General features: G+C 59.0%; 2 protein-coding genes across 2 annotated transcripts; both read left to right on the forward strand.

Moving 5' to 3' along the window:
- Positions 1–76: 76 nt before the first annotated feature.
- Positions 77–6526, forward strand: CRYBB3 (crystallin beta B3). The gene is made up of 6 exons (XM_062504269.1): positions 77–3167; positions 3855–3934; positions 5186–5304; positions 5383–5515; positions 5610–5752; positions 6259–6526. Exons 1-6 carry the CDS (start codon positions 3032–3034, stop codon positions 6422–6424), a joined length of 777 nt encoding a protein of 258 aa, XP_062360253.1. The 5' UTR covers positions 77–3031; the 3' UTR covers positions 6425–6526.
- A 3135-nt stretch (positions 6527–9661) lies between these two features.
- CRYBB2 (crystallin beta B2) lies at positions 9662–12304 on the forward strand. Its single transcript, XM_062504270.1, has 5 exons — positions 9662–9715; positions 10417–10535; positions 11335–11467; positions 11890–12032; positions 12136–12304. Exons 1-5 carry the CDS (start codon positions 9662–9664, stop codon positions 12302–12304), a joined length of 618 nt encoding a protein of 205 aa, XP_062360254.1.
- Positions 12305–12566: the final 262 nt, after the last annotated feature.

Raw genomic sequence — 12566 nt, forward strand, 5'->3', positions numbered from 1 at the left:
AATTGATAGAACAGACTGTAATACACTTTATATAATTCTATTTTAATTCCAAATAATGCTTCTTGGAATTTTTTATGCTTTCACTTTTGTTGCCATGTGCTTTTTTCTGCTGTTTATTGGAGATGGAAGTGACCTCTAAGGTTCCTTCAGATGTGCTGATTCCTTCACTCCTGGATCCTGCCCTGGAGCAGGTTCAGCTCTTGTCCTAAAAGTGATGCTAAGGTGGTGGAGGCCCTGGCAGTTCCTTTGTCTCTCCCCTCACAGCTCCTCAGCTGTTCCTCCTTACTAAAAATGCCACATCGATGTTGGGGTTTAAAGGTGGGATGATGTTTTTTGTGGAATTCAGGAACGCTTTCTGACTGCCCTCCTCTCATGATCCCCAGTGATCCCTGCTCTGGGTGGCATGTCAGGGTCTTGCACAGCTGCTTCATTGCTTTTTACTGAAATTCCCACTTGTGGATTTCTTCGTTTTTATTTTTCTGTTTGCAAATTCGTCTTTTTAACATCTGTGAATCTTCAATTTGCTCCTCATCCGCCAGAGCCTTTTACTTCCTGCAGAAGAAGAAGCAATGTTTGGTTCTCCAACCTTTGCATTCCAAGACTTTCCATAGGACTTACCCCCCCACATCCCATCCCATCCCCTTTTCACTCCCACCAAAGTTTATTTCACCCTGTTCCTTGTTTACAAACAAATTATTTGCAAACCGAAATGTACGTGGGGCAGATTTGGGAACACAAAGTACGACCAGTAAAAGGTTTGGAACAGCAGATCCCTGATTTCTGCAGGGATAGTGTGTTTCAGGGGGAGATGGGCAGTTCTGGGGTGCTGCCACACGGGCTGTATCCAGGTATAGAACCTCTGGGATGAGTTCCCAGTGCTGTCACTGCTGTCCCCAGGCCAGCTCTGGGGGTAAAGCAAACTGTTCCAGTGAAATGCAGAGATGTCACCATAACTGTGCTCCCTCACTGTCTGCACCTCCCTGAAGGACACTGGTGCAAGAGCAGCTGCAGCCAAGTGAGGGATGTGTTGGATCCAGCCCAGTGCTGAGAAGGAAAAATAGGTACTTGCTTTTATTCCTTTTTTAAAAGATGGATTTTTAGGAGGTGAAGGCTTTTGAGGCCAGGTTGGATAGGGTTTGGAGCAACCTGGTCTAGTGGAAGGTTTAGGGGAGCAAGGGGGCAGAATGAGATAAACTTTAAGGTTCCTTCCAACCCAAACCATCCTGTGCATCTATGACACCACCTCCATGGAGCTTTAATGGGATTTGGGGTGTTCTGGCAGGGGCTGCAGAGTCCAGGCCTAGTTCTGCTCACCCTGGGACTGGAGAGGGTGGAGGGGGGGAATCCTTCCCAAGCTGGTGGTGAGCTCTGTTCCATGGCTGCCTTGTTCACTCAAGTATAAATATATTGCAAAAATCTGAATAAACAATCTGGTGGGATTGGCAGAAGAGGAGAGCCAAGGCCTGTGGGTTTATGGGTTTTTCCTCATTCCATGTTAAATAAAATGGTATCAAATGTGGTTTTGAAGGAGCTCTTGCTCCACGTAGCCTTATAGACTCTGTCAGTCTGGGTCACAATAAATACATTGTGTGATAGAAATCCTATATTTTGTATTGCACAGGGAATAAAGATATTTTGGCTACTGTATTTTGTTCTGTACCATTACAGTTCCAGTTTAGCTTTGCCAGGCATTAACACAAAATTTCTAATAGTCATTTTTCAAAGGGATTTAAGAGACTGACAGTGAGAGGAAATTAAGGTCTGTTTGGGAGAGGCATCAAGGAGATCCAGTGCCCCTTCTGTCATGTTTTTGGAATTAACCTTGTCAGTGTGGAGATCTGGGAGAGGCAGATCCAGGGACCTGCAGCCATGGTGGAACTCAGTGAATGAGGATGCTGGGAAGGAAGGGACTGGCATGAGGAATTCTGTGTTTCTAATTTGTTGAGAACAGTGATGTTGTGTTTGGTGAAACAGAAATTAATCCGTTCCTCCTCAGTCTGTGCTTGTTGGACCTGTGGCACTTGTGAGACAGCTCTGATGGGGACAATAAATCTACATCAGGAACCACAGAATGAGAAGAGTCAGCTGGAGTCACCTGCTGGGTCATCCCTGTCACACCAGGCCTGGAGCATTACCCAGCGAGGCCAGGGCTGGGATGGGGCTGAAGGGCCTCATTCTAACACACACAGATATGTGTGTGTATATATATATGTATATAACATATAAATATACTTATATATATGTATAACAGGGGAGGTTTCCATCCCTCACCCATTCAGTTTATCCAGCCTGGCCCAGAGGATTCACTTTTCTGGCAATTTTAGTAAAGGTTTCATGGGTATTTCTTGGTCTCAAGATGTGCCACACTCAGAGCAGGTAGAAAAAGCTTCGAGGGCAGTAGTAAATGGGGATATGTGCAACTGGATAAAATGTTCAGGAATCAGGATGGTTTGGGTCTGAAGGGACTCTCAAAGGTGAAGAGGGAGTCAGACCCACTAACAGCAGAGCAAAATGCTCCCAGTTTGCTCCCTCCTTGCATTATCCTGTGCCTGTGAAGATGAACAAACCCTCATGCCAGACTCCAGAAATCCCTCACACACCCCAGGATGTGTTCCCAGCGTGTTCCTGGGAAATGCTGGGGAGGGAGCCAGACTGGGGGCAGAGAAAGAAAAAGGACTCAAGGGAGAGAACCTGCTTAGAGCCAGAGTTAAGAAAACCAATCTGGAAATCCTGAGCTACTCCAGCTCCTGGAGCTGCCCCCGGCCCTGCTGGAGCACCTTGAGCTGGAGCCCACACAATCGGGGATATTTTGCCCGGTTTTTGCTTCGCGCTGCGTTCGGTTTCCAGGCTAAACCCTCCTGTGAACTGCTGATGGCAGAGTTTTCCAGAGAACCTGGCAAGAAGCAGCGTGAACGTGCTGATGTGAATTTCGACGTTAATCTTCTGTAAATCGAGCGGCCCGTGTCCGAGGGACAGCCGGGAGAAATCCAAATGACGTTTCCATAGCTCGCTGCGCTCCCGCGCTATTGAGATGAAATCTCATGGATGGAATTCCGTGGACGCAGCTGCTGTATCAGCGCTCAGGGAATTCTGCTGTTCTGTTCAGAAGCGACCCATAAATAGCGGGGCCGCCCGCGCCGCCCGGCACAGCGGAACCACACGGAGAGGTAGCGGCATCGCCGGGACTGAAGGGGATCCCACTGGGAATTTGTGTGTCTGAGTCGAGGTTTTGGCGAGAAGTGAAGCTACAGGGCTTGATTCGGGATGTTGATCAAACTCCTTTATTCAGCTCTTAAGCCCCTTAAGCGTGGCGTGGCCGGGGAAGGCGTGTTCCAATGTTTGAGCAGAGTTTTGTGGATGTTCCTGGAGACTGAGGAGGGGGCTCTCACCACCATCCCTCCCCCTGGCCAAGGCGGTGGCAGCAGCTCCAGCTGCCGGGTTTGGTGTCCCGTGGGATGCTGGAGCGAAGGAGAGGTGTCAGGTTTATGTTGTGAGGAAAGATGTCAGCAGCTGGAAGCTGACAAATTCCTGCTGGGCACAAAGGCCAGGCTGTGAGATGGGACTTGAGTGGCAGCTGGGCGAACTGCCCTTGGCAGAGGGCTCTGTGTCACTTGGGACATGGCTTGGTTCAGTCCTGTGGGTGAGGATTTGGGGCCTGTGTGCAGGAGGGAGAGGAGGATGGATAATGGAGCTTGCTCCTAGCCTGGACATCCCTGGGGACTTAGAGCTGCTACACTGGGGTCTGTGCTGACGCGTGCTGCCTGTCCCTGTTCCAGCTTCATCCTCTGTGTTTCATTACCAGCTGTAGATCCTGGTGCCTCCTGCCTTAACCTCCTGCAATTTGGGTTTTCCAGGCACAATGACCGAGCAGCAAAGTCCCCCCGAGCAGATGGCAACTGGGGAGGGTGCTGGAGAGCGAGGTGGCAACTACAAGGTATACTGGGGTATGCTGGGGTACACTGGGGACAACTGGGCATGGATGGATGCTGGGTGAAGCTGTGGGATGCAGTGTGCATGCTCCAGGCTGGAACCAGTGCCAGCACTGCAGGTGGTGCTGGGGACAGGAATGGCCTCCAGCTCTCCCACAGCAGCAGTGGGTGGTGGTCCTGCTCTGGTGTTGAGCTCAGGGGGCTGCAGGTTGGGAAGCAGCTGGGGCTGGGGATCTGCTGCTGCTGCCTGGCAGGAGGGACACTGCTCCCTGCCAAGGATGTTGGCTGGCCAGGCTGGTGTGCAGCTGTCCAGGGATTTCATCCAGGTGGAGCTTCCCGGCACAGCGGGATCGGCTGTGGGCCCAGGCACTGAAACTCCCCAGGTGTATTTGCAGGTTTGGATTCGTGGTTGGTTGAAGGTAAATCAGCTGGAGAGGATGCGGTGGGCGCTGAGCTTCCCACAAAGCTGCTCCTGGACAAGGAAGGCTGGAGGTGGGAGCAGATCCTGCCAGTGGGAGAGGGGAGTGCCAGGAGCTGGAGCTGTTTATTGCTTTGGGGTGCACAGAGGCTCCTGAGGAACCTGGGTGTCACCTCTGTCCCTTGAGCCCCCCATTATGTGGCGTGTGCGGGAGGCTCTGCCCTCGTCCCAGGCTCAGGTGTTGCAGCTGGGACCCCTTTGGGACAGTGCCAGGGGGTCCCTGGTCACTCCACTGACCCTCCTGGTCCCTGAATGGTGCTGAGCATCCTGGGCCCTGCTCTGTGCCATGCTCTGGCCGCTGGGACTGACTCCAACCCAAGCTGCAGCTCAGCTTAGGGGGGCATTGAGGTCTCTGCATCAAGCAGGGCTTAGAAGGAAACACTGAATAAAGAGCTTGTGTCAGGCCAGGCCAAGGGGATGGTTGGATCTGGAGGGAGCAGTGATGGGAAATGACCAGTCTGGGGGTAGGAGAGGCAGCCCAAGGCTCAGGAATTCTCTTAGCCCAAACCTTTCATGTTTCCAGTGCTGTGATTGAGCTGTTTTGCAGCTGTCACAGACAAAGTTCCAGCTTGTGCTTTACCAAACAAACACCCTTGGCCAGAGCTTGGCCCAGAGCTTTTTCAGGGCAGAGGCACTGGCAGGATGCAGCTCTGCTGGGCAAGGAGTGACATCGGGCCAGGATGGAGGGACACAGCCAGAGCCCTTTGATCCACTGCTGCCCCCATTTCCTGGGGTGTTCCTCTGCTGGGGGGGCTGACAGCATCTCTCCCCACCTTAGATCACGATCTACGAGCTGGAGAATTTCCAGGGGAAACGGTGTGAGCTGACAGAGGAGCTCCCCAACATCACCGAGAAAGAGATGGAGAAGGTGGGCTCCATCCAGGTGGAGTCTGGCCCGTAAGTCTGGGGTGGGGAAGAAGGAGCAGCCCCAAGGGGTGGCAGGGACAGCATCCCCCTGACCCTGGGGTCCTGCAGGTGGCTGGGCTTCGAGCGCCAGGCCTACGCCGGGGAGCAGTTTGTGCTGGAGAAGGGCGACTACCCCCGCTGGGACTCCTGGTCCAACAGCCACAGCAGTGACAGCCTGATGTCCATCCGGCCCCTCCAGATTGTGAGTAGGACTGTGCTGGGATGGCCACAGCGCTGGGGGGGGGGGGGGGGGGGCGGCGTGCTGGGGGCAGCCCCTGACCCACCCTTTCCCCCAGGACAGCGCTGACCACAAGATTCACCTGTTTGAGAACGCGGGGTACACCGGGCGGAAGATGGAGATCGTGGATGATGACGTCCCCAGCCTCTGGGCCCATGGCTTCCAGGACCGTGTGGCCAGTGTCAAGGCCCTGAATGGAACGTAAGGATGAGGGACACGGGGGACGACCCACCAGGTTCTTGCTTGTGGCACTGTGGTTGGTCCCCCTCAGGGTGGTGGCAGGGGTACCTGGCACAGCCACCGCAGTGGGGAAGCTGCTCCCGTGGTGCTGCTCATGCCCATCGTGTCCCTTGTTCCCTCCCTGCTGCCACCTTTTCCCTGGCCCAGAAGGAGTAATAGAGACCACGGCAGTGTCCCTGGGGCTGAATGATGGCTCCTTACCCTAACCCACCAACCGATCAGTGGAGCTGTGGCCCCTTTTCCACGGACTCTCCATCCCCTCCTGGCACACAACATTTCCTACCCGGCCGCTGCAGCTGCAGCCTGTGCGGTGGCACTGGGTGACACAGGAGTGGCCCTGGGCAGCATCACCTGGGCGTGGCAGGCAGAGACACGGACACTGGGATGGGGATGGTGACTCTTCCCCTGCTCCGGGGGGTGTGGGGGTGTGGGGTGGGCACTGCTGAGCACTGCCTCTGTCCCTGCAGGTGGGTGGGCTACGAATACCCCGGGTACCGGGGCCGCCAGCACGTCTTCGAGAAGGGCGAGTACCGACACTGGAACGAGTGGGATGCCAACCAGCCCCTCATCCAGTCCGTGCGCCGCGTGCGGGACCAGCAGTGGCACCAGCGGGGCTGCTTCGAGAACAGCTGAGGGACCCCCAGCCCCCCCGGGGCCACTCGCGGGGTCCCCCGGCTGATGCCGTGACCGTGGTGTTTTTTTTGTGCAAAAACCTCAATAAAGCTCTGAGCTGGAGGCTGCCGGGGCCTGCCTGGTCCTGGGCTGGGGGAGGTTAGGGAGGGGGGCAGAGGGATGGGGAGGGGGCTATGGCCGTGCCCAGTAACCCCGCACGGGGCAGAGGGGGAAGCGCCGGTGTTTGCAGTGTTACATAAAGGCTGCAGCTTTCCAAAAATAACCCCCGGTGCTGCCACGTCAGGGCTTTTCCAGTGCCTCTGTCCCTTTGCACAGCATGTCCTGCCCGCTCCCAGGGCTGGTGGCCAGTCCCAGGGCAGGGAGGGCCGGGGGGGAATGTGCCAGCCCCAGGTCGTGCCAGGCTCTGTGCGCTCCAAGGGGTCTAATCCCTTGGCGGGATGGCTGTGCCCAACCTCAGCGTCCTGCAGGGTCTCCAGCCTGTCCCCAAGGAAGGTTCCCACAGTCCTGGGGTGGTTTCTCATGGGGGATGAGCACTGACATAGTGGGGTCTGTTTTGGGGGCACAGGTGGGGGTTGAGGGGTGCCACGGGATGCTGATGGGACACTGAGCTGTCCTGGCACTGCCCTTCCCCAGAGATACCCTGTCCACACTTGGGGACCCACAGGGCTGGGGCAGAGATGGGAGATGGGCTTGAGTTCCCCCTAGGACTTTGTGAGCAGCCCCTGAAGAGCTTTTTTTCTCTTTGGGGGTGGGGTTGGCAGCTGTGAAAGGCAAATGCCTGGCCCCAAGTGGTGAAAGCTGCTTCCAGAACAATCCATGGGGCTGCCACAGCCAGGGGGCTGCCACTACCCAAGGTTGGGATGAGCTAGATCCAGGCCAGCAGAGCCAAGGGAGGGAATCGCAGGTGCCACACTGGGCACTGTGGCAGCCCCTTGTTGAGGTGCTGAGGGGATGGGATGTGGCTGCAGGACTGCAGTGCCCTGCACTGGGATGTGGCACAGGTCCAAGAGGGTCCAGGGCTCCCGAATGGATTAACCCAGGAGATGGGGAGGGCAATATTGGGTCCATCTGTGGGGCTGCAGCAGGAGATACAGCCAAGAAAGGAGGACTCCAGGTCTGGGAATGCTGGAAACTCTTGATCACAACCTGGCCTGTCCATGGCCTGGTGGGTTCCCTGCAGAGCTGCACGGTCACCTTGGCCCCTCTGGCCCTGGAAACCCCATCACCTGGAGCCTGGGCAGCTGCAGACCCTGGGGACTGACCCCCCCCCAACATGTCACTACCAGGGTGGGCTCTGGTGACAACAGCCTGTGGGTGACCCTGTGTGCAGCCATCCTGGGGTAGGGGATGGGGCAGAGGTGACCCTGGAGGGGCTGCAGCCCATCACCTGCTGTGGGATCCTCGGGAGATGCTGTGAGCAGGAAGGAGCAGGTCTGGGGTCTGTTCATGCTGGGTGATACTTGCTGGGGTGACAGGGGGAATCCAGCTCCTCTGTGGGGTGAAGGGGGCTGAAGGGACTCTGGCAGTGTCCCCCCCTCTCTGTAACCTCCTTTTCTTCAGCCCCCAGCAGCCCCCAGCCCTGTGCAGCCTCCTGGCTCTGCTGGTGGGACAATGCCAGCAAAGAGACTCCGCTGCTGCCCTTGGCCCCCAGCTCAGCCCATCCAGGCACATCCCAACCATGGAGACGTGTCCCAAGCTGAGCCCCTCGTGCCCTCAGCTTTGTCCCGGTGTCGCAGACCTGTGCTGCTGGACTGGGGTGCACCTCAGGGACCCCAAAAGGGCGGGGGTAACACAGGGGGAGCCCACACCCAACACTGGAGCTGCCCACACCCAACACTGCTCAGCTGCCCACTGAGCCCCATGCTCAGACCCAGAGTGCTGCCTGGGGTGCTTGCCCTGCTGCAGCTGCACCCAGGGCAGGTCCCAGCCCCTCCCCATCCCCGAATCACCCGGGCCGGTGTCGGGAAGGTGCCCCCGGAGCTGGCGCTCCCTCCCGGGGCTGCAGACGGGCAAAGCCAGACGTTCACCAGCGCTTTGAGGCGTTTTATCGCGCATGGAAAGAGCCGAGCTCAGCAGGTCCGGCGGCGGCTGCCGGGCTCTCGGGGGGATCAAGTCTCTGGCCCCGAAACGCCTGAAGCGGGGTTGGCGGGGCTTTGTTGGCCAGGGCTGCCCCGGCTCTTGGCACGCGTTCGGCTGATGCTTGCAAACTCCAAATCTCCTCGCCACCAACCCGACAAAGCGGGTGACTCGAATGTGACAGGTAATGAAATAACTCGGGCTTGGTGCTCGGGCAGACAAAGGCTGCGGCGGATCAGCTGACCCTGGTTTTCATTGGGGTTTAATCCAGCATTCTCGCTTTGAATCAGGCTTTAACTATTTTGTAAATAGTTTTGGCACCTCTCTGCTGCAGCTCGGTATAAATTCCACCTCCCGGCCCCAGCCCGTCACTGGCTCAAGCGGGTACTGGTATAACTGGTAAGACTTTGCTATTTATCGTCCTCTCTTTTGCCTTAGCCTCCTCGGGACCCCCGGGGCCGGGGTCCCTTCCCGGTGCCAGCAGGGTGTGGGCACACAGCGGCTGAGCCAGGGACAGTCCTGTCCCTGCAGCCCAAAGCAGGATATCACCACCCGGCCACGGCTCCGCTTCTTTTGGTCAGGAATGAGTTTTCAACTGTTTTGGAGCTGCTCAGATACTGAGGGTCCCTCTGGGTTTGAGGATGGGTGGCAGTGCCAGGCTGAGCCGGGAGGGCTCAGAACAGGTTCCTCGGGGCTGGAGCTGTTGGGGAGAGCCCCAGGGTTTGTCTCCATCACCCCTTCAAGCACCCACGTGGGAATGGGACATTCGGCTGTTACTTGCTGGACAGGAACAGCAGGAAATCCTCGACCACAGGGCCTGATCTTCATTGGGAATGATTCATTAATTCCCTGGGCTCACGGTTCCCTGGGCAGGAGACCCTGTGCAGGTCCCAAGGACCATTGCCTGTGCTCTGAGCCTGGGGAGGTTTGGGGTGCTGAGAAGCCCTCAGCAGAGTTTGCCCCTGGCAACCCCAGCCTGAGTCCATCCTGCTGCAAGCCCTGATCCCAACACCCTGTTCCCTGGGCAAACTGTAGGGTACGGATGGGGACATGGACACAGGGCACGGGGCTCTGGGCACGGTCCCCAGTGTGTCCTCCCTCGGTGGCCGATTTTAACGTGGCTGAGTTTCCCTCCCAAGGCAGCAGGCGACCCAGCTGATGATGGCTTCTGAGCACCAAATGCCAGCCTCCAAGCAGCAGCAAGCCAGCTCCAAGGTCAGTGGGAGACTGCCCAGGCCTGCAGGGGGGCCAGGGTACCCTCAGCCTCTCTGGGTGCCCAAATCATACCAAAGATGCTGCTGGGAGCAGCTGAGCTCCCCTTGCCAGCACCCCCAGCACTCCCAGCTGGTGCCAATCATGGACAGCTGTGCTGCTGAGCAGTTTGCAGCAGGACCAGGGGATGGGGAGCGGGATTGTTTTGGCATCCCGCAGCCTCGGTGCAGGCGGAGCGGTTGGGTACAGATCAAGCGCTGATCTCCCACCACTGCTGCAGACACAGCAGATCTGTCCCCACTGCCCGCTGACCCCTGAGATCTGTGCTGAGCTGGTGGCCCCCCGGGCTGTCCCCAAGCTGTCTGGGTCGCCATGTCCCTCTGTGGCTGTGCTGCTACAGCCACACCCGGAGTCCCTCAGCTGTTTGATGCCCGTTGTGAGCATGGACATCCTTCTGTCAGGAGCCCTGGGGCACTGAGACAGGGCCTCGTGGGCACCCGTGAGTGAGACCTGCATCCTCAGAGGGATGGTAGTGGTGGCTTGCACTTGCAGGCTCCCTTAAAAGCCTCTGGAGCACAGTTTTGGGAGAGTGAGAGGTCTGGACTGCTGCAGATGTGCTGTCCTGGTGGCCAGGGACAGCGTGTGCCCTCTTAGTGGTGGCAGGGGCAGGGTGACAGCCATGCTGAGGTCCTGCTCTCTTCCAGATTGCCATCTTCGAGCAGGAGAACTTCCAGGGCCGCTGCCATGAGCTCAACGGGGCCTGCCCCAACCTGAAGGAAGCCGGCGTGGACAAAGTGGGCTCCATCCTGGTGCACTCCGGACCGTACGTGACGGGGGCTGGGGGCCAGGAGGGGCTGGGAGGGAGGGGGCTGGGGAGGAGGGGTCTCCCTGCTGTCACACCCACATCACACCCCGGATTTCGTGTGGCCAACACTGCTGAGCTGCTCTCCCACCTCACCCCAGTGAGTGCCCGGTGCCAGGGGTTGCCAGCAGGTGAGCAGGGGGACACAGTGAAGAGGTGAAGAGGGGGGTGACTCTGTCACCTGGACAGGTTGATAAACCCTCTCAGCGGCAGGGAGAGTGGAGGGGTGTGGCCATGGGCACAGATCACAACGTTACTTCCAGTTTGGTTTCCTTCCCTTTGGGTGCAGGCACCGGTGAATCTGGGACCGGCTTGGTGCCTTCTCCCCACTTGCTGGCCCTGTGTGTGTGCCCTCCAAGCCACGGGCTTCAGCCAAGGGAGAGCCCCTGAAAAGCCCCTGGGGAGTTCCCGGCCTGCACCCAGCACCGCTGCTCCCAGAACAACGGGGCAGCTGCAGAGTGCCCTGGTAGGAGCACAACCCCAGCTGGGAGATTTGGGTGATCCTGTGAGTCGCCAGGGATCAAGGATGGGTGACCACCACGTCGGAGCATCCCCATCGGGAAGCCCTGCGGTGTCACTGCTGGCCGGAGGCACCGCAGCCCCGCCTGCTCCCCGCTGGCACCTCCCTGGCACCTCTCCCTTCCCGGCAGGGACCAGGGGACACGGCTGGGGCTCAGCCCGGGCGCTCGCCGGGGGCAGTGCCAGGGGCCGATCCCCGCACCGCTGCCCCCTCTGAAGCGCGTCCCCTGCTCTCTTCCAGCTGGGTGGGCTACGAGCAGGCAAGCTGCAAAGGGGAGCAGTTTGTGTTTGAGAAGGGGGAGTACCCCCGCTGGGACTCCTGGACCAACAGCCGGAGAAGCGACAGCATCACTTCCCTGAGACCCATCAAAGTGGTGAGAGCACCCAGACAGCCACTACCCACCCGCCAGACCAAGGTCTGCAGCCAGAAGTCTTCCCCAGCCTTCCCCCGCCCTCCCCAGCCCCGCGGGCCGAGGGGCACCCCCTCCTGCGCACCCTCGCCCCAGCCCTCGGGGCCCGGGGAGCCGTGGGGGGGTCGGAGGGGACGCGGGGACGGGGGCAGTGGCAGGTGACCCCAGAGCGGAGGACGTCTGCTGGTAAGTCTGGCAGTGCCCGTGCAGGCAGCGGCTCTCTGAGCTGGATGGAGGGATGCGGAGCAGCCCCGGCATCGGTGGGAGCGGCGGCACACGGTGCCGGCCCCGGCCTCGGTTTCCCCATAGCCCTGGGCTTTGCCCCCCCTGCCCAGCCCCGCGGGGCCGGCAGCCGCTGAGCCCCGTCTCTGTTCTCCCGGCTGCAGGACAGCCAGGAGCACAAGATCGTGCTGTACGAAAACCCCAGCTTCACCGGCAAGAAGATCGAAATCATAGACGACGATGTGCCCAGCTTCCACGCACACGGCTACCAGGAGAAGGTCTCATCCGTGCGGGTGCAGAGCGGCACGTGAGTCCCGGGAGCGGCGGGGATGGGTCCCGGGCGGTGCCGGAGCATCCCCACGGGGCTGGTGTGAGTATGTGTTGTATGACCCCGCCGCTTGCCTTGGCAGGTGGGTGGGATATCAATACCCTGGCTACCGGGGCTACCAGTACCTGTTTGAAAAGGGGGACTACAAGGACAGCTCAGACTTCGGCGCTCAGCACCCCCAGATCCAGTCGGTCAGGCGCATCCGGGACATGCAGTGGCACCAGCGCGGTGCCTACCACCCCACCAACTAAAGCCCCCGGCCCGTGCCGGGGCGCGGGGAGCGGAGCAAGCGTTCCCCCGGCCGCCGCTGTGCCCCCGCGGCCTCGCCTCCCGCCTCCCCCCGTGTGATGCCCGCGCTGCCGAAGCAACTCAATAAAGCTTGGAGTTTCAAAGTCCCAGCTCTGCCCTTTCATTGCCGGCGCGCAGAGGGACCCCGCGGTTGGGATGCCCGCCCTGCCCTCCGTGCTCCTGGGTGGGGAGGGTGCCCACGATGCTCTCGGTGCCACCCCATCG

Source organism: Cinclus cinclus, chromosome 17, assembly GCF_963662255.1.
Source record: "Cinclus cinclus chromosome 17, bCinCin1.1, whole genome shotgun sequence".
Taxonomy (NCBI): domain Eukaryota; kingdom Metazoa; phylum Chordata; class Aves; order Passeriformes; family Cinclidae; genus Cinclus; species Cinclus cinclus.